Source organism: Chanodichthys erythropterus, chromosome 22 (assembly GCF_024489055.1).
Source record: "Chanodichthys erythropterus isolate Z2021 chromosome 22, ASM2448905v1, whole genome shotgun sequence".
Lineage (NCBI taxonomy): Eukaryota > Metazoa > Chordata > Actinopteri > Cypriniformes > Xenocyprididae > Chanodichthys > Chanodichthys erythropterus.
This window is the reverse complement of record NC_090242.1, coordinates 29480109-29502502: the sequence shown is the minus strand read 5'-3', so window position 1 is coordinate 29502502 and position 22394 is coordinate 29480109. Positions and strand designations below refer to the sequence as shown.

Genomic DNA, 22394 nt, shown 5'->3' with positions numbered 1-22394 from the left:
ATTTGGAACAACTTGAGGGTGAGTATATGATGGTAGAATTTTCATTTTTGGCTGAACTATCAATTTAAGTACTGAGGAATATTAAGAAATACATGTAGGGTTAGGATTAGGGTTTGATTTTAGATTTTACTACAGTAGACTGTAGTGTATTGTAGTAGAATATACCCCATAGTTGTAAAAAACTTAGTACAGTATTGGGTAATTTTTTTATATTAGTTATCTTACCACAGCAACTATAAAATTACAACAAATTAAAGTGCGTTAAGTTTAAAAACCATTCTATCGATCCATATTTAAAGGAAAGACAAAACTATGAAATTCTGCAATTAATGCTGATATGAATTTGTAAAGAAATAACCAAAACAAGCATATTTGCATTGCTCTCAGACATTTGTACTCCTCTACATAAAAATACAAAGAAAATTTCCATTAGAAATTAAAAGTATTTTATTTGTAGTTTTACATTACAAAACATTCAGCACATTCATGCACAGAAATAATCAATCAGACATCCATAAACACACACCCATTCAAGAGCACAACCTTAATCATCTAAAGCATAATCTGTCATAAACCAATTTTAATGTTTACAATGCTTTTAGAAAATAAAAATTACATGAAACAAGCACATTACTAGATGCTGGAGCATTTTGTATCACTAAAAGAAAAAAACCTGAGAGGATGAAGGGTTCACATAATGCTCTAATGTAATTACATCAGCGAAACCCTATCCTAGTCAGAAGAGATGTCATGTTGACTTTGATTAAAGTTTTATAAGAATCGCCAGTCACATTGTTGAACACTTTAGAAACCCCAAAATATACTTCTATGAACTTTAATCAATAGCATTGAATTTATTTAGTTTTACATTAGGTAAACCTTTAACAATAAGGTTTTCCAGATCAACATGTTGAAAACCCTACAAAAATAGAGATATGCCCACACTTTTAAATTTTTATTCTTGCCATACGTTTGGTGTGAGGAGTGTAATTTTAAATAAATGCGTAATCTCCTCAAAAAAAAAAAAAAACAAAACAAAAAAAAACAGGTTGAGTAACATTTATCATTTACACAGAAGCTTGCAACTTGTAGACTAAGGCAGTCCATGGGAACAATGAAAATACTGTACTTACAAAAGGTATACACACATCATGGTTACACTAAGATTTAAAAACACTATGACTGAAAATAACAGTCAAAAGAAAACGTTCCTTTTTATGTCTTTATGAATTGTACAAGGTAGGCTCTAAACACACAAACACAATATTATATTTTAGCTTTGAATGGACCAGATGATACTTCACAATGCAACTTTGTAACTGAATAGACCAATGTCTGGCATTTCCCCTCAATGTATCTTAGGCAGATTAAATCAAGAGATGTATTCAAATAGATACTTTAATAATTAAAGACACTCACACAAATCATGTCTGACTACAAAACAGGATTTGAGAGAGAAAAAAAAAAAAAAAAGCTCCTACACAAGCACAAAAGGGAATGCTTTATTCACAAGTATTGTGCCTAAATATGCATCGAAAGTTCAACCACGGCCTGAAACAGCCATATAATTGGAGTGCTGAAGGTAATTCCACTCAAGACTCATGTTACTTCTGCAGAACTGATCAAGAAACCTATATCTTGATATTCAGTGACTGATAACATACTCTTGCAGGTACGACTGAGTAAGGCTGCGGAGTTCCTCTAAAGCATAGTCCTCTGGCATGGGTAGACGTCCAATGTGTGGAGCAAGCTGGCAAAGAGGGATGTGTCGGGGATCTGGGGTGCCTTCACCACCCTGCTGGAGACTCAAAACCACTCGTAGGATGTTAGCCACACGTTTGGCCATCTCTATAAGGCAAATTTATATCCAAAGTTATAATTCTACAGTAATTGTATGGATTCATATTGTTAATTCATATTGTTTCATATTCGGTCCCATAATCTAACAAAGAATATGGCTGAAATTAACTTTTCAGAAACATTATTAGAGTATAAATGACAAAACACAGGAAAATAATTTCAGACCTGATTGGGCAAGTCGGTCTTTAGCTTTGGAGCAGGGGAGGAGCTCTATTCTCCCACAGAGAGACGTCACTTCTGTATGCAGCCGCTCCAGCTCATAACCTGGGCTTTCCGTCTATAGATAGAAGTAGAAGACACATTAGTGGTTTCTTAAATTTTTATTCTAGTAGAGCTACATACTTTCCTGAAGCAGCAGGTTACCTGTTGGATGTCCTGCAAAGTCTGGATGACATGGATGTAATCAAGGTAGACCCGTCCAGATGTGTCCCAGCTTTGAATCTGAACACTGCGCTCTGGGACTGCCAACCCCTCCAGGAATTCCAGCAGGTACTTATGATTATCGTTAATTATGCAGTCTGAGGGAAAAATAAAAAAAGACATGTGAAGATAACATTAGGCTGGTTTTCATGGCAGGCATATAGAACTTTTACAGAAAGTTCTATACAGAAAATAAGAAATACACTGAGCAGTTTTGCCATAAATTCCAAAAAGTTTAGTCTAATTTTCATTACCTGGGGGACCAAATTTATATCCAAATGGCATTTAAATTTAAACAAGCCAAACCAAATATTTAGCTAGAAACTGCTTAAATCATTTTCAGACCACCAGTTTCAGACTTGATCAAATTATGGGTAAGTAGTTCATTTCTTTATTTTACTTTAAAGCCCTATTCAGACGGGATTAGTTTTGCATGGGGAGGTGGGGGTAAAGTAATTATTACAGAGCTTCTCTGTGATTTTAGTCCCGTCCGAATGTGCCATCTCGGTAATCATCACGGACAATGTCAGTAAAGTTTACGGCGACTTTTACCTTCTGTAAAAAGGTCCGGAAAAATTACCTCAGGTAATACTAATCCAGTTCGAATAGACCCGCTGTAAATATGTACTGTAAAATTCTGTCATTTCCTGTTTAAAAGTAGTTTTCTGCGCATTTTTCAACCATGGAAGCACTTAAAGAAACATTAATTTGCGTTGTAGGTGGTGGGACAAGTCTGTGGCAATCGTCAGGTATTTTCTACATACAATTCAGAGCAAAAAGAAGATCTAAGCAATTGTCAGAGGCACAAAAATAATGTGCATATTACATCAGAATTTAATTAATAAATCGTTTGACCGGACCCAACTGTTATATATAGTTTATATATTTAGATTGTATGTGTTTGCATACATGGTATCACAAAGCAACGTATACCCACATGACGACAGGGAGGTGACGGCGGTGCATAAATCGAGTTACCCCTCCCACTTCTGCTAGTTTTACTGAGATGTCTTGTCCTGTGCAAATTGGCCAAGTAATACTACAGACGTTCTGAGGTAAAATTACTTTACTCCACATCCCCATGTAAAACTAATCCCGTCCGAATAGGGCTTAAGTCTATAATGCAAAAGATTAAGTTGATAAAAAGGTTTAGTGCATTTTCAGTGGCAAATCTACTTATGAGATGCAATTTAGCAATTTTTTTCAGACAAAGCAACAGTCATGATATGCGGCATCTTTTTTAAAAACATAAATTCAACAAATCTAATATGTAAAAATTTACAACCTACTCCACTTTCCTGCAACAAGCTTTGAAACCTGCAGCTACAAAGTTTCTGGGGTCACGTCATGACGTATTAATCTTGTACTGGTCACACGTCTTCACGTAATGCGAATTTGAAGGTGAGAGTTCACCAAACTTTGAAAAATTTGAAATGTAGCAAAATGCCAAATTTTTTCGCCTGAGTCTATGTATATGAACAGAAGTCAAAAGGACGAAAAGTGCAGTGCGATCTCCCTTTACAGTGCTACGTACGTGTACAGTCAATGTGAATACTTGTGGAAATGGCAGCCAAAATTAACATGCGCCGTTTATGTTGCTGCACACATGAAACGCATTTGAGAGATAAAAAAAAAAAAGTATGTTTGTGCGTGTTTTTGGCTTATTCAAACCTGAGGCCAGGTGCTGGATGACCAGCCGATGACAGTGATTCCAGTGGCCGGCCTTGTAAAGGTGCAAGGCTTCACGATGTTTATCTCCCTCTCTGCAGGCACGGATGGCCTTGGCTTGATGGATCCACTGGATGGGGATCAGCAACTTTTCCGTAAGAAATTGCTCCTTCTCCATTGACTCTTCTGTCTCCTCAAGGGGGCAGTGTAAGTTGAGCATCTCCCGCACTGCACTCTCTCTACGTCTGTACAGTTATATAAAATAGGAATCATCTCATGTATGGTCACTCAACTTTATACAATCCTGTATAAAACCCATCACAAACTAAATGAGTACTCAGAACAGAGCAGTCATTTACCCAGAGTCAGGTATGTGCAGCAGCACGAAGATAGCCATCTCCCATAATCCTGCGCTCTCCAGCTGGGCAGCGTAGCTGGTGTGCAGCAAGCCCTGGCATGAGGTGGACAGGTGATTGTAGTTAAGAGCCTGCAACACGTTCCACAGGTGCCAGCACAGCCGGTAGTCCAGATGATCAGCAGTTACTGTGCTGGGATCAAGTAGCTGCTGTAGGCTGTAGTGCCTAAAGAGGGGGGAAATAGTATAAGAGCAAAATCAGCCTGCATACATAGATAGCCTATGGACATCATCTTCAAAAAGAAAATCCAGAAATCAAAGAGGATGTGCATACAAACCTGTCACTGTAAAGTTTAAGCAGGTGGAAGCAGATGTCATAGAGTGACTTTTTGGATTCCGTCTCATCCATCTCTTCATCCAAACCCAACAACTCGAGTTCATCTACATAGGGAGGTAAAGGAGGGCAAGCATACCTTTTCACTTCCTCTGAACCCTGTAACACATACAAATACAGTCTTGAAGGGTTAGTTCACCCAAAAATGGGGGGGTGGAAGCAAAAAAAAAAAAAGCCATAATTTACTCACCCTCCATTTCAAACCAATAAGACTTCATATAAGATGCATTTTTATCATTACAGTAGAGTGGAGCTCTATCTGTATTGTAATAGGATGTTAAGATGCATTGTAGTGTCAAACAATTATATAGCCATTTTTTACTTTTTCTTTGAAACACAAATGAAGATATTTTAGATGAAATCATAGATTTCTGTCCCGCCATTGACAGCCTACGCAACTACCACTTTGATGCTTAAAGTTAATAAGGAGATAGTAAAACTAATCCATATAAATCAAGTGGTTGAGTCCAAATTTTCTGAAAGGACTTAATCACTTTGTATGATGAACAGATTGAATTTAGGCTTTTATTCACATATACACGTCAAGCTAACATTCTTCTGTTTACTATATCTGAAGTGTGTGTTGATGAATGTTTTTATGTGAATAAAAGCCCAAATTAAACCCGTTTATCACATAAAGCAATTGTGTCTTTTCAGAAAATTGACTAAACCATGGATTAGTTTTACAATCTCTTTATGAACTTTTTGAAGACTCAAAGAGGTAGTTGCGTAGATTGTCAATGGAGGGACAGAAATCACTCAGATTTCATTAAATTATCTTCATTTGTGTTTTAAAGAACAAGTTTTATAGGTTTGGAATGACATGAGGGTGAGTAAATGACAATTTTCATTTTTGGGTGAACTATCCCTTTAACTTCATTACACAGTTGATCAGGAATCAGTGGCATCTCTCAACAGGAAAGAGCTAAAACATTGTCTTTAAACAAGCTACGGTCTTGTTGTGACAAGTTGCCATGTAAAGTAATTCTATTGGAGAAAAAAATAAATAAAAAAAATCTATCAGTTTCCACAAAAGTATTAAAGGTGATAGAGAGGATTTTGTCGTCGACTGAGAATCCAAAGACTGTTACTGAGTTTTTGAAATGAGCGCATGCGTTTCAAAGGAACGCCTCCCAAAACTCGTGCACGAGTATTGGAACACGAGTGTTTACCACCGGCATTCGCTGTGTCGTGTTAGTGGATTCATTATGTCGGACTCACCGCAGGTAACTCATAATCTGCAGTTGTTACTCCTGTCTCCTGACAAAAACATTGCATGCGGCGCCTGTGGAGTGTGGAAAGTTACTGGAGCGCGCAGCCGTGCTCATCTCTCACAAGGAACGTCACGGCAGTGATTGACAAGCCAGAGGGCCAATCGTTTACGTGATGATCGCGTTAACAATTGGCTGATGTTTTTAAGGCCCTACCTCGTGCACAGATGATGTATATTAATATTATTCCTTTCAGTGCACCTAATAAATAGTCTTTTATCAGTTAGTAAAGACAGTTTCAAGTAATATTGCAAAAATGTATAAAACAAAACAATCCTCTTTAGCACCTTTAGGCAGCACAGCTGATTTAAACATTAGCTGTTTCCATCCAACATTTTTTCTTTGAGATTTCGGATTAAAAAAAAGCATTAAAAAAAACGTATGTGCATGATTGCATTCTCAAACACCAGGCTTTCCACCTCCGAAAACACAACATGACAGCGCTCTGAGGCACAAGTCATTTGTGATGTATAAAAAGAGAGCCACAGTGCTTTATTAACAAAGGTTTTATCATGCAATTCACTTTTCTAAATTTTAAGTTAAAATCAAGTTAAATTTGCAGCTTTTGAGGTTTATATTTTCTAGCGATTGTTCAAAACTCGTTGTTTTGCATGTTATGCTGTGTAACGTACACCTCTAGTCTGCATTTCCCCTGCTAACCGGCTAAGTCACGTTTTTATAGTTCTGCTATTCAAATGTGGGTCCAGCTTGTCTGTCTTATTACTTGGAGTAATGATCAAGGATGGAGCACAACGTTTGTTTACAAAGTGCAATGCATTATCAGCCATTCCTGTTTGTGCTCAGCTGACGAGGGAGTTTACAACATAACTTTGGGCTCGGTTCGCTTAACTTTTTTTGTTCATCTGCATTTTTATCATTACAGTAGAGTGGAGCTCTATCTGTATTGTAATAGGATGTTAAGATGCATTGTAGTGTCAAACAATTATATAGCCATTTTTTACTTTGTTAATAATTATGGCGAAAAAGTCTGTGTACACATCTGGCCTAAATGTTTATCTTATGTTTAAAGGTTTTCAGCTTCGCTTGGCATTCTGATACAGTTTGCATAGGTGCACCTACATAAAGTATAACAGTGACGCTGCCATCATGTCTTATAAACTGAGGTGACACTTACTCCAGTCGGGACTGCGAATCAGTTTCTGGTTGATCGACTACTTCAGACGTTTCATTGTTGGGCTCGAATTGATATGGCAAAAAATGAATAAATAAATAAATAAATAAAAATAAAAATAGATGCTACCTTTTCTGTCCATACATTGTATACAATGTCTTGCGAATTGATAGCTGTCAGTCAGTTATAGCAATGGGTGCGCAGTAGACCAATAAGAGCAGTGTAAGCTCACGGAAAGGAGTTTAGAGAGACTGATTCTTTGAACTGCTTCAAACGAATCGTTTACGAGGTGAAATTAATTGAGGTGATATTAAATGTATATTATGAGAAAACAAGTGTTTTTTGACCTTGCATGCATTTAAACCTGTTGTAGGAGACTCCCAAAACAATATTAGGAATCTTTAAAAAGGCATAATAGGGGCACTTTAATATATATTTAAATAGAAACCAGCTTTTTAAAAATTGTAATAACATTTTACAATATTACTGTATTTGTGATCAAATAAATGCAGCCTTGTTAAGCATAAGAGAATCCTACCGACCACATACTTTTGAAAGGTAGTGTAATTATGAAATTTTATACTTGTGTCAAAGATAAACTAAAATAACTTCTAAAAATTTAGTGAGATGTGAGGTACCTGAAATGCAGATTCGTATTTGGCGAGAGCATCAGCTACAGATGCAGTAGGAGGCAGCATGTACCAGAGATGAACAGCAACACACCGCTTCCAGTCAAGCTCGGAGCACACGTTTATACAGTAGTCTGTTGACTGCCACACCTTCATTAAAAAAATAAAATAAAATTATAAATTAGGGTTGTACAAAAAAACTGACATTGCAATATTTACTTTTTCCGCACTATATATTAAGATATGAAGAAATACAGGAATGTTTACCAAATGACTTTACTTGGTACTTCTGATTCATTAGCTGCTTTGAGTAAATAACTAGAAGAATGAAGTGCTGTAAATGGTAGAACTATTTGCGCTATAAACCAGTGTGTTTATAATTATGTCAATACACTCACTGGCCACTTTACTAGGTTTGCCTGTTCAACTACCCATTAACGCAAATATCTAATAAGCCAATCACTTGGCAACTCACTGCATCGAAGGCATGTAGACATGGTCAAGACGATCTGCTGAAGTTCAAACTGAGCATCAGAATGGGGAAGAAAGGGGATTTAAGTGACTTTGAACATGGCATGGTTGTTGGTGCCAGATGGGCTGGTCTGAGCATTTCAGAAACTGCTAATCTACTGGGATTTTCACACACAACCATCTCTAGGGTTTACAGAGAATGGTCCAAAAAAAATAAATAAAATTGCCTGGTCTGATCATTCTCATTTTCTCCTGCAACATTCAGATGAAAAGTTCAGAATTTGGCGTAAACAACATGAAAGCATGGATCCATCCTGCTGTTGTATCAGCGATTCAGGCTGGTGGTGTATTAGTGTGGGGGATATTTTCTCTGCACTTTTTGGGCCCCTTAGTCCAAATTTGAGCATTTTTTAAACTCCACAGCCTACCCAAGTATTGTTGCTGACCATGTCCATTACTTTATGGCTACTTCCAACAGGATAACATGCCATGTCACAAAGCTCTGGTAATTGGGGAGCCCATTTGAGTAGAGAACGTTTGGGGCGTGGTGGAATGGGAGATTCACATCATGATAGCATCAAGCAGTTGATGCAGATTTGTTGACTGCTCATCCATGTCAATATAGACCAAAATCTGAGGAATGTTTCCAGCACCTTGTTAAATCTAAGCCACAAAAATTAAGGCAGTTCTGAAGACAAAAATGGGGTCCAAAGTGTACCTAATAAAGTGGCCAGTGAGTGTACATTAAAATAATATGGTAAAAAAATACCAGTTTGTAATATCAAGCTGATGACACAAGAAGCCTCACACGTTCAATTTACAAATGGTCGTGCCCGCTCCTATTTTATTTACTTACTGGTTTGCCTGCAAGCAAAGCAAAGATTCGCAGCCTCTCCTCCTCTATGAAGGAGTCTGTCTGCATCCTGTTCCAGTCACTGAGCTGCAGAGCCAATAGATCTCTACAAAACTGAGACCCCACAGCCTGAGACAACATCAGTGAAAGGCGATGGTCCCCTATACAGACATAGCGTTCATTAGAACCACTAATGCAACTTGACAGCATGCAGAAAAAAAATATATTGTGCATACTCACCACTCTTCTGGGACAGTTTGCAGGCCTTGCTTAAACAGTGACCGGTAAGGTAACTGAATACAGCCTCGGCATGGTTGCGCTGAAGGGCCCGGCCCACCTCCTCCTCAATGCACTCAGCCGAGCTCTCAGAGAGCCAGTGAGAGAAGCTCCTCCTCCTCTCAAGCTGCTGCTGGTAGTCCGAGTATTGCTCAGTCTCCACATCTCGGTCACCCAGACGACCCCACAGAGCAGCACACAAAGTCCAAACTTGCCGCCAATGGGCCAGGCCAGCTAATGTGGAAGATCAAAGTTATTTATTATACAATATGCTTTTTTTTTTTTTAAATCATGAAGCTATTTAATATCCAAAAAGAAATTTAAACAAACATACTACTGTTCAAAAGGCTTTTTGAAGGTTTCCTATGCTTAAAGGTGCATTTATTTGATCAAAAACACTGTAATACAGTGAATATGTATCTTTATTCCTGAGATGGGAAAGCTAAACTTTTTCCAGCAGCAATTATTCCAGTCTTCAGTGTCACATGATCCTTCACAAATCAATTTGCTCAAAAAACAATGTTGAAAACGGTTGTGCTGCTTAATATTTTTGTGGAAATCAATTTTTTTTTTCCTTCAGAATCCTTAAACGAATAGAAAATTCAAAAGAACAGGATTTATGTGAAATGGAAATCTTTCAATTAATCAATTAAAATTGATTAAAAAAAACCCACTAAGCCCAATTTTTTTTTATTTACACTCATAAAACCTTAGTAAAAACTTCATACCATCCCCTCCTGTATCTTTGTTGACCTCCACAATCCATTCTGCATAACCATGCAGAGCATCCACTCCTCTCTCTGGCTGAATGAAAGGACAGGGGTCATCTGTGTTGATTGTGCTGTGCTTTAGACTGATCTCCAGTGGCCTGTGGTAAAGAGCAAGGCTCTCAGCTGACTGCTTGGGCTCCAGGCCGACCACCTGCTCCATATGCACTTTAAACAGACTTTCAGTGATCCTGGTGTGATGCAACAATGGAAAAATTACTCTGAGGAAAAGTTGTCTCACACTTTAGATACATTTTATTTGTGCTGACAAACTATGAAGAAGCCAAACTTACGGTTTGCTCTTGGTTGGTTTGGGTAAGAAACCAAAACCCATGCTCTCTGCTGCCTGCTCCTTCATTGTTTCTGTGACACTAACTTGATCTCCACAGTGCACCAGTGTCCAGTTGGGACCCCAGCCCACTCTGAAAGACCGCCCTCTGAACAGAGCCGCGTCCATCAGTAAACGGCCTTTCCCTAAAGTTATAGAGCTCTCCAGAGGTACTGGCCCACCTAACCTACGGGCCCCAATGGTCCGAAGCGTAGGTTCTGGAGGAGGGGCCGGCAACAGGAAGGATGGACCCAATGATGGCCATGGGGCTTCAGATGCTAGGGACTTGCTAATCTTCTGAGGTATTACACCAAAAGGAGCCTCTGGGAACTGGGAAAAAAGCCCTCCACCTGAGGTGAACTTTGTTTGTAACAGGGCTCCAACTGTAATAGAAAAGCCATAATATCAGACATGTTTAAAGAAGGGTACAAGTACCATACATAAACGTTTTTTTTTATTATTATTATTATTTTTTTAATGTTTTTGAAAGAAGTTATTATGCACACCAATGCTGCATTTGTTTGATTAAAATTCACTATATTAGTTTAACTAATATTACAATTTTCAAAAAAAAAAAAAAAAAAAAAAATCCTGTGATGGCAAAGCTGGAAAAAAGAAAGAAAAAGAGCATCATGATTTCTACAAAAAAAAAAAAAAAAAAATTAAAAAAGGAGGAACTGTTGGAAGAACCATTATTAATAATTGAGTACCAATAATATTTGATAAGAGTGCACCGAATCATCGTCATTTGAATCTGAAGACATAATGGCTGCTAAAAATTCAACTTTGCATTCACAATAATAAATTAAAATTTAAAATATATTTATAGAAAATAGCTCATGTAAAATGGTAATCTTTCACAACATTACTGTTTTTACTGCATTTTAATCAAATAAGAGCATAAGTGATTTTATTTAAAAACATAAAAACTATTAATTATTCCAAAACCTTTGACCAGTAGTGGATGTAAACTGCATTTAATGAATTAGAGGGGCGTACTTGATAGCCGACCAGGTCCAGAAAGCAAAACTTTGGGGGAAACCACATCTTGTATGAGCTTTGAAGAACCATGCTCTTGAAACAAGTCACATTCATCATCCTCTGCAAAGAGAGATGCCTTCATAATCTGTGTGGAACATAAATCAGTGTTACTAAAATGACAGAATGTGACATATTTGCATGACTCAACTACACGCACGCTACCTGTAAGGTATGAGGGTTGATGCCCATCGAGGAAGCAATCTGGCTGGATGCGGACATGGGCTCATGCTCGGCAGGAGTCTCAGATCTCAGCTTGTGCTCCTCCACAGAAGTTCTCTCTCCATCCTCCTCTCCCAAAACACTGTCCGCTGGGTGCTCTTGAGTAATGTCAGCCATGTCACTGTCCAACTCCGACACACGGCTGAGCAGCTCAAGTACTGCAGTACTCTACACATATGCACACAAAGAGTTCAAGTCAAGTTTGTTCTTGATCTGAGTGCAGAGTACAGTTCTGCAACATCTTTAAACTGATGCAGACACCCCGTTAACTTTACATCAATTTTTACCAAATAATTTGGCAGGCATCAAGGATGTAGTTGCTGCCTAATCAAAAGCTGCTATGAAAGCATTATGTACCCATTAAATGTCCTGACACAAACATTTTATCTTTATTGTACTTTTATTTGTCAATGAAATACATGACAAAATCAAAACAAATTCACACACTTTCTTTCATACATTTTTCAACTGCTATACTTCAAAATAAAACATCTGAAACCTCACAAGCTCATCTGTAGAAAATCTCAGATCAGACACACTTTTAAACATTTCATGTAATGTTACTCAAATCACCTGTGAAAAATAAATCTCAAATATATCTGGTCAAGCAAATTCTTTGCTCGTGTTCTACAAATATCATAACATACAAATATACTTTATATTATGGCAAAGGTAAAAGAAACCAAGTATAATTTAATACACTAATAATAATAATACTTGGCTACATCATACTCCACTCAAAACAATCAGAATCACCCTTTTTCATTTTTAAAAGTAAAACTCATTCAAGCATGTAACAATTAATTTTTCACTGAAAATGACAGATCTAGTCTTTAAACTCTAAGCACCTGCTAATTGCAAATGCTAAGGAGAAGAGTCAGCTTTACAAACTATAAATATTAGATAAAAGGCAACTCCCTTTGTTATATGAACTTGCTTTGTAAACTTATAATATTTAAAATGTGTGCACAGCATTTCAATAATCTCAGATGTCTTTGCATCACAGCTGAAAAGCATTTGAACCACTAAAACTGTTTGCCCTCTCCCCGCTGCTAGTGTAGATCTGGACTGTGGGGGGCACAGCAGGTATGAGTGAACTTGAGTGGCCCCCGGAGACCAATGTGTGTCAGACTCGGTGCGTTCCTCAGTCTACCTGAGCCTGTGGCGCCATCTGCTGCTGGGTCAGTGGAAGCTGTGGGATCCCAGGAGGAACCCCCGTCTTCAGCTTCTTCAGGTCCAGCTTGGCCGGGGGGACTTCTTCTTCTTCATCAGAATCCTGCAGGCCATACTTTGAGAAGTGGGCCACCTGTAGAGGAGATTTCAGTTACATTCTCAATTTATTATACATGACAACAGATAACTGTAATACAGGACTGGTCAGAAAATAAAATGATGCAAAGTGGAGCACTTTGTGAAGGTGCTCATACCTCAAAGACCCAGGATCCAGTTTCGGGTCGGTACTCCAAGAAGCGGGCGCCTTGTTTGCGCGAGGCTGCCTCGAGACGGCCCTCGTAGTTCATCTCTGTCAGCCTCTCTAGACTCTTGATCTGACAGCACGTTGTCTTGTCATTGGGCCACACACCATCTAGAGTCACTTCAGCACGTCTGCGTGATACAGGAAACAAAGTTATGTTGAGCTTATAGGGAAAAGCGCTGTTTCAGCAGCAGAGACTCAAGTGGTTAAGAATGCAAAACCTATCCATGCAGATTCAGATCTTGATGCTCATTTTTTCCCCCAAGGAGCACATGAACATTTTTGGAGGGTGATGAAAATATATAAAATAATGTTTTTCTTTTAATAAACGGGATACTAAAAGACATTTACATTCAAAAATGCTTTTTTTTTTAGTTGAATACCAAAAGTACACTAGACTTTTAATTATTGCTGCTTCAAATTGTATTTAATAATTATGTAATTATTTATAGGCCTGCATAAAAATATATTGGCATAAATGCAGTTTTCATTGATTGGGAGCTGTTCTGAAACCGTGAGCCCATAGAATGTGCAACAGCGCCATGTTTTTACTTTGAAACACGCAGCGCTAATATTTATTTAATAAAATCATAGCCTTTTGAAGTTTAATAAATTACATTAAGCTGTATTCATGATTCCAATTTCTCCATTCCTAAATTTACGACCACTTAAATGGCAGAAAAAAATGTCTATCAGTTTAAGACTTGACATTCATTTTCAAGTTACACTGCTCTTAAAATATGGCTTAAGAAAAAAAAATAATATGTGATCATTAATTATTTATTTTTATTATTATTATTAAAATCTGATTTTATATTGTAATTTGTGACATTGTGATACAACTTCTGTATTGTAATGAGTGCTGTAATGCTATGTAATAACACCCTGCCCAGGGACTACAGATGCAAATTAGCCGTTTAGCCAACTCTGGTACAACATTTGTGCTGTGCATGGTCCCTGTTAACTAAACTAAACTAAACTAAAACTAAACACATACAGCATGCTCCAAAATAAAGTTTGAACATGTCTCTTAAATCACAAATATGAGTGAAACAATTGCAATGTTGAGCCCTAAGATTACCTGTTTAGCCCTTCTCCAACAGGAGGCTTGTCTTTGTCATCAGGGTACACGATTATCTCCTTACGCCTGAAGTGCACAATCTCATCCAGGTTCATGTTGGTAAGATTCACTTCACCTGTGAAGAAAACTGACCCATAGCCTGCAAAAAAAAAAACAAAAAAAACAACACATTATATTACGCTCCACTGGTGGGCTACTTAGAATATAATTTGTTTTTTTGCATCATGAGGCTTCAGTTTTACCTTTCCTGCCAACAGTGAAGTTCTCCACAATACACTCCCCATTTTCATTCAACATCCTTCCCAGCTCTTCCATGGATGGGATGGTGTAGTAGCCTACACGGCCAAGAACTATACCTGAAAAAGGTCAGAATAAGATGGCTTAGAATAAGATTTCTAGACCATCAAGCACAGTGTATTTTTTAAGGAAAGTCGACAGAGACAAGCGCACCAGCTGGGTGAGGAGGTTTCTGAGCCTCCAGCTCCTCATCTCTTTCCTCCTGAATTGAATCCTCAGCCAGAGAAATGTCCTCACTGCTGGCCTCCAAGCCATTGCGATGACTGCCAGTTCCTCGCATGTTGAACTCCGAGATGGTGTCCTGTAGCAAGGGGCTCGGCTGGGCGTGTGGAATGGGTTTGGTGATCGGGTTGGTGTAGAACTTTGAGACCTCTAGGTCATCCTCCCCACTTCTCTCCACACCAACTTCTCTGGTCTCTCCTTCATCCATACTCAGACTGAAGTGTGACAGGACAACATTATAAATTTGAGGTTGCATCTTTACTGACTGCAAAAATATTACTTCACATCAATAGTTGAGAACTAGTTTCAACTTACCTGAGCCCATTTTGTGGGTACTCTGAAGGGGAGGCCAAGTCATCAACCTCTCTGTTCCCAGAGTTGTTATACAGACTGCTGTTATTCAGATTCTTCAACACAAGCTTCTTTATGCTCTTCCTAAAACAAAGAATGCATGCAGACAGGAACACATCAGTTAGTGCACTACACAAGCAATAAGAGTAGCTACAGTTATGACGTCAGGCTCTTACCTAGGCATGAAAGCTCCATTGTTAAGAGAGGGTTCATCATCATCAAGTCCATCGAAGAGCTGAGATTTGGATGAGCCAGAGGAGGAGAGAGCTTTGGGACGCACACGGGTGGCAGGACGAGGGGTCAGTTTGTATTGAGTAGGGGTAGTCAGGGCTTTCTGGGCAGCTGGATTTGTGGGCTTGAGACGCTAATGAGAGAGAAGATATGTTAGCAGTGCATTTCTTGTTTTATTTATTATTTTTTTATTTTCATTTAATAAGAAGAAATTATTTTATTTTATTTTATTTTATTTTAAATTTTATTTTATTTTATTTTATTTTATTTTATAGGCATATTGATATATAAATCACATATTTTGGCCAAATTGTGCTGCCCTACAAAACAAGAAACTTTTTTTTGTTTTTAATCATTCAAATATTTTTTTATCTTAAAAATCACAAATCGCAATTAGATTGTGCAGCCCCAACGTCATGTGAGGACCATCTAAACTGTAAAAATCAAACCTCTTCCTTCTTTTTGGGATCTGACAGTGGGTTTCTGAAGAGGGGTGAGTCTCCAAATGGAGAATAGGCCAATGCGTTAATCTGCTGCTGGAGGACGGCCTGCTGAGCGGCTGCTGCACTGGGATCAGTCAGAGCTGTGAACAAAACAGGGTATACTAGTTATTTATTTAATAAACCCTCAAAAGAAATCCACCTCACATTGCTCAACTTATCAACATGATCTAAACTAGTTCTGGGAATAAAATCATTTATAAAGCATTTGCACTAACCCACAGGTTGTTGAGTAGCACCAAAATTCAGAGTGTTGGCTCCGGTGTTGAAGCCTCCAGTTCCGAAGGTGCCCACTGACCCCAGAGTGGAGCCCAGCTTGTTCTGGTTGTTCCCAAACAATGACGTCTGGCCAGTTCCTACAGCTGAAAATACAGATAAATACTTAGAAGGCATGTTTTAATTCTCCAAGTAACAAATGACCAAAAAACAAAATAAATAAAATAGCACCCTAAAATGTACCTCCTCCAAAGCCAGTTCCCAATCCTGTTCCCAGTCCTGTCGTAGCAGTTTTGTTCCCAAAAAGACCCCCACCTGTACCAGTTGCACCGAAACCTTCGAGAAATTAAAAACATCAACATTAAATATCTAGATCAAATCTAAGTGTGCAGTGGTGAAATGATACCCCATCACTTTCACAACCAAAATTTGATTGTTTGGTGTTAATGCTGGTTGTCACACCACCCTCCCTTAAGCGGGTATTAAGACTCACCAAAGGTTGAAGTGTTCGTGTTAGTCCCTAGAGTGAGTGTAGGCTTATTTGCAAACAGACCAGTGCCTGTGCCAAAGGACGGTGCACTAGTGGTGGTGGTGCCAAATCCAGCAGGCTTATTACCAAAAAGATTCTGTGAAATAAAGACACAAGTTAAAAAAAAGCAACAATTGTAACTTATATTTGAAAATCTGAAAATTGACTTTTGAAAAAATAAAAAAATAGAGTAAATAAAAAAAGAGCTAATTGTAGCCTCTTCAGAAATCACCTGTGTACCCACATTCCCAAAGCCAGTGTTAGGTTGACCGAAAATTCCTGTGCCAAAGCCTGTGGCGGTACTTGTGTTAGTGTTTCCAAAAAGTCCTCCAGCCTGAGAGGCAGCCGTGTTGCCAAACAGCCCCTGCTTAGAAATGAAATTATTGAATTAAACACTAGAATTAACCTGATTTTACATTAAAAAAAAGATCAGTTTAGTAAATCAGTGCAGACATTTAGTACACCTGCTGGAACTCACCATGCTGCTGGTATTGGGCTGGCCCATGGTATTGGTGTTGCCGAAAGAGAAAGTGTTGTTTTGGGTGGTGGTGGCTGAGCCGAACGGTTTGAAGAGACTGGAAGCTTGCTGCGGCGGCTGGCCAAACAAATTTCCTGTGGTTGTCCCAAATGCCCCAGTGCCTGTAATGCAAACAGTTAACACATATATTCAAGACACACACACAAACAGAAAAAAAAAAAAAAAAAAAAACTAAAACAATTCTTAAGGTACAACCACTTACTCGTGCCAAATGAGGTCTTGTTCTGGCCGAAGTTGAAGCCAGTGTTCGGAGCTGATGAGCCAAAGAGTCCAGTGCCAGTACTGGGAGTAGCTGCGGCTGTCGGTCCAAAGAGGCCCCCTGTGCCGGCTGCCATGGGATTGGAAGGACCCTTCCTTCCAGCCTGATAATCCTCAAACCTCAATTCCTTAGATGAAGGAAAGAAAGCTATAGATATTTTATCATGATTCCAAATCCTCTAAACTCTAGACAGCAGGCATGTTACACATTTTTGATCACTGTAGACAATTTCTTTAGTAGATCGCCACGTACTTGTACAAATATCACAAAGTGAGAATCCATCTTACCTCTAAGGATTTGTTCTCGTATTCCTTCATTGCAGTGATGCACTGGTGTTTGGTGTTAATGCTGGTTGTCACACCACCTTTTACCATTGTGTCACTACCAGTTGGTGGCTGTAAAAAAACAAAAAACAAACAGACTTTGGTTAATAAAGAGCATCCATGAAGAAAACAAAAAATATATAAGTGTAATCATGTCTAAACCAACATTGAATTTGATTGTTGTGCCAGGGGGTGCAGCAGTGAAACTTGATGACCCAAACAAAGAGCCTGACGTTCCTCCAAAAGGGTTGGATGTCGTGTTGGTTGTCCCAAACAATCCACCGCTACTAGTGCTGGTACCAAAAGCTGCAAAGCAATTAAAAAAAATGTATATATATTTAGGTCCATTGATTCAGAGCTATTCTTTTAATCCAAGACACGTCTACAACAAATCAAAACATTTTTCTACGCAGACTTTCTGCAGGAAACTTACTGCCAAAAGTGGCTGGTTTGTTGGCACCAAAGGCATTGTTCTGCTGGGAAAACAGTCCTCCACCTCCGGTGTTGGTGCTTCCAAAAAGGCTGTTTGATGTGCCACTAGTGGCACCAAACCCAAACCCAGTACTGGTGGAGGAGGTGACAGGCTGACTGAAAGTGCTCGAGCCAAAGAGACCACCTGAGGACAAACACAAATATTTCAAGGCAAATGATACTGTTGACCAAATACAATCTTCTTATGGGCCTGCTCATCTTATGTGGTAGCACATCAGTGATTCTCATTAAGTCTTCCCTCCAAACTATCTCAAATCAGTTATTCTCATACAAGTCTTCACAGCATGTCACCACTTGACTCACTGCAAATTCACTTCAAAGTTGATTCACTCAACAGCAAACACTTGTTTTGTTTCATTAGAGCTCAAGTCACCACTCATCTATGTAATCACGCTCTACTAACATTCAAAGTAAATTATTCTTGTCTTCTCAACCTGCAGTGCTCAAATCAGTGAGAACAGGTCTTGTAACACACCAGTGAGTTCATGCAGTTTGGCTATGCATCAACACCAAATAAATGAATGCATAAATCTCAGATGTGTCTCAATTACAAGCAAGTACCCAATCAATAAAAAGTTATTTATATTTCAAATGTACTCAACTTAATTCAATCCTGAAGTGATTCATTCTTTGAGTAATTAAAAAATTCTGCACACATCTATAGCTACAGATAACAGCATTACCAGGCTTGTTCTGGGTGGTCCCGAACAGTCCTCCTGTGTTGTTTGTCGCACCAAATGCTGAAGATCCAAAGCCCCCTGCTGCTCCAAAACCAGTATCTGATGACATAGGAAGCCAAATATTCTTACTTTGTCTCTGTACAGTATTAATTCTTGGTTCTCTCTTTATTCTACACATAAAATACTTTAGCACACATATTAACTTACTTTGTTGCCCAAATGTTGATGAAGTCCCAAATGCTCCTGTCCCTCCCCCAAAGGGAGCACCAAAAGACTTGTTGAACATCTTGCACTGCTATAGAGCCTGCATATGTCTACACAAAAGAGAAATGCTTTCAGTTCTATAATAGCCAAATACACTTACACAGCTGTTTTACTTACCATCAACCTATTCAAAATAACTGAATGTTTGTGCGTCTCAACATTGTTTTGTTCACTACCATACCGAGTGTTGACTTTAGACCTTAGACTTTATTTCAGTCATTGTAATATTGGCGACAAAGTCATAGGAAATCAGTTTATTTCCATAAATATCAGAATTTCATATTTTTGGCCATTCAAATATCAGCAAATTGCATATTTCTGCCCAGTTCAAATTAAAATAAAATAAAATGTAGGTGTTTTTTTTTTATTACATGAGTGTTAACTCCATATTCTCACTATATAAGCAAGTAAGTCTGAATGATGCATCAAATATGATACTAAAACATATGCAAACGTTGCATTTTAATATAAACTGTTTAATATAAAATTAGATTTTAAAAGAATTAGATTTACATGCTACTACTTTTCGTTTTCCCCAACTTATTCTTTATATTTACGATACACAACCACAAAGACTAACTGGACATAGCAAGTATTTAAATGAATACTGCCTTTGCATAGTTCACATTTTCATACAGTCCAAACATCTACACAAAAAACAAATGAGCTTTCACAAGAAATCTAACCACACCAGAAAACAGGCTGATAATCTGGTAAAGTAGACAAAAATGTGAGAGCACACATATAAATTTCCCAAATGTCGCATATGATGTGCCGTGAAGAAACAGGTGACATGTTTCAGGTAAGTTGTCATGTCTGTTATTGTTCACGTTAGATTGGACGTCTATTAGCAACGTTGGGCGCAAGAAATTTCATGTCCAAGTGGTTTTACGGCCTGTGAGAATGTGTTATTAGATTTTCTTTCTGGTTTAGGGATTGATATGACATTACATAACGTTACATATTTTGGTTTCTGCCGGAATAAACCTGAGCAAACCAGTCTGTACAAACAAGTGCGAACCAACGCAGCTAGGAGTGAAAAAAAGAGAAAGTTAGCCGTCATGTGCTTACATTAAAGTTTCTACTTCAAATACATTTCTTTAAAGCTTCAACGAGCAGCTATCAATCGATTTAAAATATAACATTTTCAAAAGTCTTTCGATGTATTTAATCCCCGCATGCAGATATACAAATACAGTACGCAAAGTTTCTACTTTCAAATTCACATGGCTCGCTACAAATGCTAACGTGCTAGCAATCGGGTTTAAAACGCAATTTATCTAACAAACAGAAATAATCAGTCTTACCGTTTATTCAAACGTCCACTGAAGAGTTCCTCGGTCGAAAAGCTCGATATTTATGGCAAACGTGAATCCGGTGTTGTCAGTTTTGAACATCAACTTGCTGACTTTCCGTCTCTGCTCAGTGTTGATGGAGGGAAACAACGTAGCTAGCTAACCGATAGCAATCCGCGTCATATTTAGACCTCATGCGTCATCACGCATCACGTGATAATATCCTTCGCTTCGGCTTTTTCTTGTGTAATAATATACGTTACGTACGTAGCGGATGTTTTTATATAAATGTCAGAGAAAGTTGTTGCTACTCCTATATCATAAATTGCAAGACTTTGTTCATAAAGCCAATGTCTGACCTGGAAACCTTTGTCCTTTGGACATTTGGAAAGTGTCAATTTGGTCGTTTAAAATAAGCAATCTAGCTCCTCTACAGTTTCTCTATATGTGTGTTTGTGTGTGTGTGTGTGTTAAAGAATCATACATTTGGAGTCATGCTTATATTTTGCTATATCTACCAATGCTAAAGTCACCATGAAATCACATTTCATGGAATATTGCAGTATTTATTATAAATAATTTATCCGTGCACCTTATTATTAATTCGTGTATAATAAGTAATAGGCAGCGTAATTTCTTCTCGAGTTCTCCTCTGATGACCTGTGTACTGGCAGCCTGTCACTCATGAAAATCAAGTCCAGCTTTACGAACATGATATTTGAGGTACGAGTTCAAGTTTTTAAGTGAAACCAGTAGTTGGCAGAAACGAGCAGGTCGCGCGGAGTGTTCAATAACAGAAGAACAGGAAGAACTACGTCATTGAGCGACTCGTATATATATCACGAGGCGCACGAGGGTTAGTTCTTTCTCTTCTGAAGTGGCAAACCGATAATTATGTGTTCAGAGAAGTTTCGATAAAATATACGACTGATTTATGGTAAGACACAATGTACCCAGTTTCACAATAATAATTTTCTTCCGTACTGTGTTGTGATGAAATCTAAACTGAAAATAGCTGGAATTACCGTCAGATGGTTCAGTGGTGAAGATCGGTTTTCTGAGCACACTAAATATGGATTAAAGACTTCTCACATGTATGATCCGTTCCTTAACTATCTGTATGTGTTTTCAGATCTTTTTCGGGGGCTTCACAAATCTATGGTGAGTTCTACAGGAAAGCTGTTATTTAGATACTGCCTGAGGTCATTACTTACTATGATGAAACCTAAACTGATTATAGCTGGAATTACCGTCAGATTTATCAGTGGTGATTTATTGGTTTTCTGAGCACACTAAATGTGGACTGAGTACTTACCCACATATGTGATCTGTTCCTTAACAATCTGTCTGTCATTTCAGATCTCTTAGGAGGGCTTCACATGGTGAGTTCTGCAGGAATGCTGTTACTTCTAAATGCGGGCCAAGTTCATTATGATGAAACTTAAACTGATTATAGCTGGAATTACCGTCAGATTGATCAGTGGTGATTTAAGGTTTTCTGACATGAAACCAAACGTGTTTAGCTTTTGTGAAAAATGGCCTGCAAATTATGTAAATCTTTGTTTTTGTTTTTTGCCCAACAGATTTCAAACGAAGGGGATTGAGATGACTTCAGCTTTGGACTTTCAGCTTAATTTTTCTTTTTTTTTTTTTTTTTTGTGAATTTAATATTTGTATGTTTTGTATTATTGTAACTTGAAGAAATCTCAAAACCCAATAAAAGTTGTTTATTCACATTGTTCTATTTTATTTTGATTTATTAAAAGCCTCAAGCAATTCCAAAACCTTGAGCACAAAAAACCCTTCATTGTGTATAATGACAACTCATTTTACACGATGTACTAAAAATGGAAATTTTCTTTAGCATACAGATGACATGGTAGTCAAAACTAAACCCCGTTCAGGCAGAGCCATGCAAACAAAGCTGTAATATGCATGCCAGGTCAGTAGTTGGCGAG

The 22394-nt window shown here is 38.1% G+C and overlaps 1 protein-coding gene and 3 non-coding genes across 5 annotated transcripts; 3 read left to right on the top strand and 1 right to left on the bottom strand.

The window, feature by feature from the left end:
- Positions 1–447: 447 nt before the first annotated feature.
- On the bottom strand, positions 448–20602 carry nup98 (nucleoporin 98 and 96 precursor). Of its 2 annotated transcripts, none has more exons than XM_067376971.1 (33): positions 20449–20602; positions 19085–19191; positions 18881–18976; positions 18139–18321; positions 17872–18011; positions 17670–17777; positions 17326–17509; positions 17064–17224; positions 16818–16952; positions 16550–16682; positions 16300–16392; positions 16059–16202; positions 15790–15923; positions 15286–15473; positions 15074–15193; positions 14690–14973; positions 14482–14595; positions 14240–14378; positions 13112–13289; positions 12838–12990; positions 11628–11852; positions 11424–11550; positions 10390–10807; positions 10058–10287; positions 9294–9563; positions 9057–9214; positions 7739–7879; positions 4642–4796; positions 4308–4529; positions 3952–4193; positions 2224–2378; positions 2026–2137; positions 448–1848 (listed from the first exon to the last, which is right to left on the bottom strand). In XM_067376971.1, exons 2-33 carry the CDS (start codon positions 19161–19163, stop codon positions 1646–1648), a joined length of 5424 nt encoding a protein of 1807 aa, XP_067233072.1. In that variant the 5' UTR covers positions 19164–19191; positions 20449–20602; the 3' UTR covers positions 448–1645. The 2 variants fall into 2 exon arrangements, with proteins under 2 accessions (XP_067233072.1, XP_067233073.1); XM_067376972.1 differs by having other exon boundaries at positions 16818–16949.
- Positions 20603–21424: 822 nt separating this feature from the next.
- Positions 21425–21499, top strand: LOC137013380 (small nucleolar RNA SNORD65). The gene has a single exon (XR_010893717.1). It is a non-coding gene; the product is annotated as a small nucleolar RNA SNORD65 (small nucleolar RNA).
- Positions 21500–21649: 150 nt separating this feature from the next.
- LOC137013382 (small nucleolar RNA SNORD65) lies at positions 21650–21725 on the top strand. Its single transcript, XR_010893718.1, has one exon. It is a non-coding gene; the product is annotated as a small nucleolar RNA SNORD65 (small nucleolar RNA).
- Positions 21726–21865: 140 nt separating this feature from the next.
- LOC137013384 (small nucleolar RNA SNORD65) lies at positions 21866–21940 on the top strand. The gene has a single exon (XR_010893719.1). It is a non-coding gene; the product is annotated as a small nucleolar RNA SNORD65 (small nucleolar RNA).
- The last annotated feature ends 454 nt before the right edge of the window (positions 21941–22394 follow it).

What these genes read in the sequence shown, in the direction of transcription:
- nup98 (XM_067376971.1), bottom strand. Translation starts at nt 19,163, where the DNA reads ATGTTCAACAAGTCTTTTGGTGCTCCCTTTGGGGGAGGGACAGGAGCA. An exon ending in CATCCAGCACCTGGCCTCAG is followed by an intron (nt 2,379 to 3,951) that starts GTTTGAATAAGC and finishes TTTTTCCCTCAG; the next exon opens with ACTGCATAATTAACGATAAT. An exon ending in AGACCGACTTGCCCAATCAG is followed by an intron (nt 1,849 to 2,025) that starts GTCTGAAATTAT and finishes TTTGCCTTATAG; the next exon opens with AGATGGCCAAACGTGTGGCT.